Here is a 1,978-nt window from a genome sequence, read left to right as displayed (position 1 = left end):
CAGAATCATGGAATGGTTTGGGTTGGAAGGGACCTTAAAGCTCAGCTCATTACATCCCCCTGCCATGGGCAGGGACACTTTCCAAGAGCCCAGGTGGCTCCAAGCCCTGTCCAATGTAGCCCTGAACACTTCCAAGGACAAGGAAGCCACAGCTCTTGGAAACCTGTGCCAGTGCCTCACCGCACTCACAGGGAACAATGTCTTCCTAATATCTAACCTAAAGATCCCCTCTTTTTCAATTTGAACCAATTCCCCTTGTCCTGTCACTCCAGTTCCCTCTCCAGCTTCCTTATAGTCCCCTGTCTCCACACAACCTTCTCTCCTCCAGGCTCAACAGCCCCAACTCTCTCAGCCTGTCTCCACATGGGAAGTGTTCCAGTCCCCTTACTAACTTTGTGGCCTCCTCTGAACTTGTTCTAACAGCTTCACATCCATCCCATGTTGGGGGCACCAGCATCGGTAGCCAGCATTCCAGCTGGGATCTCACAAGATGACCTTTAAGGTCCTTTCAACCCAACCCATTATTCCATGACTCTGTGATCCTAAGTCTGCTTTAGAGCCACTACAAACCACAGACTTGGATCACAGGAGCCCATGGTGACTGCAGGCACTCACTGACCTTACCCACGGAAGGAAAACCAATCAGTGCCACTCGGGCATCTCCTGATTTCATCACATCGAAGCCTTCGCCCTTGGCCGCGGGGGATTTGGAGGGTTCCAGCAGCTGAGCTCTGTATTTTGCAAGCTTGGCCTTCAGCAGCCCCAGGTGGTATTCAGTGGCTGAAATAACACAAACACAACAGCTGGTTGGCACTGGTAATTCACTGCTGGAAGTAAGAACTTGCCCAAAAGAAACACTATGGATCTTGGTCAACATCATAACTCACTGCCATGCACAGAGCTACCCCCAAGGGGTTCTGTCACCCTTTGGAACACTGGGAATTGAGAGAAAACTTTCCAGGGACCTGCACAGTCAGAACTGAGGGAAACAGCTAAGAAATTCCCAAGCAAAAGGAGCAAGGCAGAGGGAGAACAGGTGCAGGAATGAATGGGCAAAGGGAGACAAGTAAGGATGGAGAGATCTCAGGGGGAACAGACACTCGTGGGAAAAGGCCTCTCTGTACACCTGGACACACTCAGCAGTCCAAAACCACAAGATCATTTCCCCCTGCTCTTATCAACTTTTAAAGTCACATTTAACCCAGAGCTCATGTGCGTCAAACTCTTTTATTGAATTATTTTTAGCAAAATCCTTGAATTTACATCTGATCCAGAAAAAAGGAAGCAGTAGTTTCCCTTTGTAACAGGGAAAGGCATGAAAACCAGGAGCTTACAGGCTGTATTATTTTGTGTTTCTATTACTTCCCATAGCCTACAGCCCCCAGCAGCAGCTCTGGTAGCAGCTCAGCTCCCCAGTGCCCTCTTTAAGTTAAAACATTCACACACCAGCTCGGGGACACCCAGCAGACAGCCCTGACCTCCCTGTGCCAGCAGCACTTGGGGTGTCCCTATTCCCAGCTCCGAGAGGGCTGGGATGCTGCCAGGGCTCTGGATCACACCTCCTCCAGGCATGCAGATTCCCACCCACCCAGGCTGGGGCAGGAAAAGGGGGGTCTGTCAGAGGGACATTCCCTTGGAACCCTTTTCCCCACACCCTTTCCCCAGGGCTCACCCTGCTCCCTAACATGTCCCAGCCCTCTGTACCCCTCATGCCCCCCAGCTTCACAAATGTCCTCACATCCTGCCTCCCCCATAGCCCTGACTGGCAGCTCCTGCCCTAGATGCCCTCCCAGCCCTTAAGACCCACACCCTACCTGCACTCCTCAGCCTGTCCTACTTATCAGACCCTCTCCCAGCTCCATCTTCCCCCAGACTCTCTCCCAGCCCCTCCAGCTCCCCACACCCCCAGTTTCTTTTTCCCTCAGATCCCAGCCAGAACTCACTTCCCCTGGACTCTTCCTCAGCCCCCCATAGCCCA

General features: G+C 52.4%; 1 protein-coding gene across 1 annotated transcript in view; it reads right to left on the bottom strand.

The window, feature by feature from the left end:
- Nucleotides 1-780, bottom strand: part of DRG2 (developmentally regulated GTP binding protein 2) — a gene marked incomplete at its 5' end in the record, with an annotated part of 8,593 nt that extends 7,813 nt beyond the window's left edge. The window contains one exon of the mRNA XM_009069317.1: nucleotides 620-780. Coding sequence (XP_009067565.1) covers nucleotides 620-780 — 161 coding nt within the window. The remainder of the gene's footprint in view (nucleotides 1-619) is intronic.
- Between the last annotated feature and the right edge of the window lie 1,198 nt (nucleotides 781-1,978).

This window comes from Acanthisitta chloris, unplaced genomic scaffold (assembly GCF_000695815.1).
Source record: "Acanthisitta chloris isolate BGI_N310 unplaced genomic scaffold, ASM69581v1 scaffold28912, whole genome shotgun sequence".
NCBI classification, from domain to species: domain Eukaryota; kingdom Metazoa; phylum Chordata; class Aves; order Passeriformes; family Acanthisittidae; genus Acanthisitta; species Acanthisitta chloris.
Note: the sequence above shows the minus strand (reverse complement) of the source record. Positions and strands in the feature narration are given on the sequence as shown.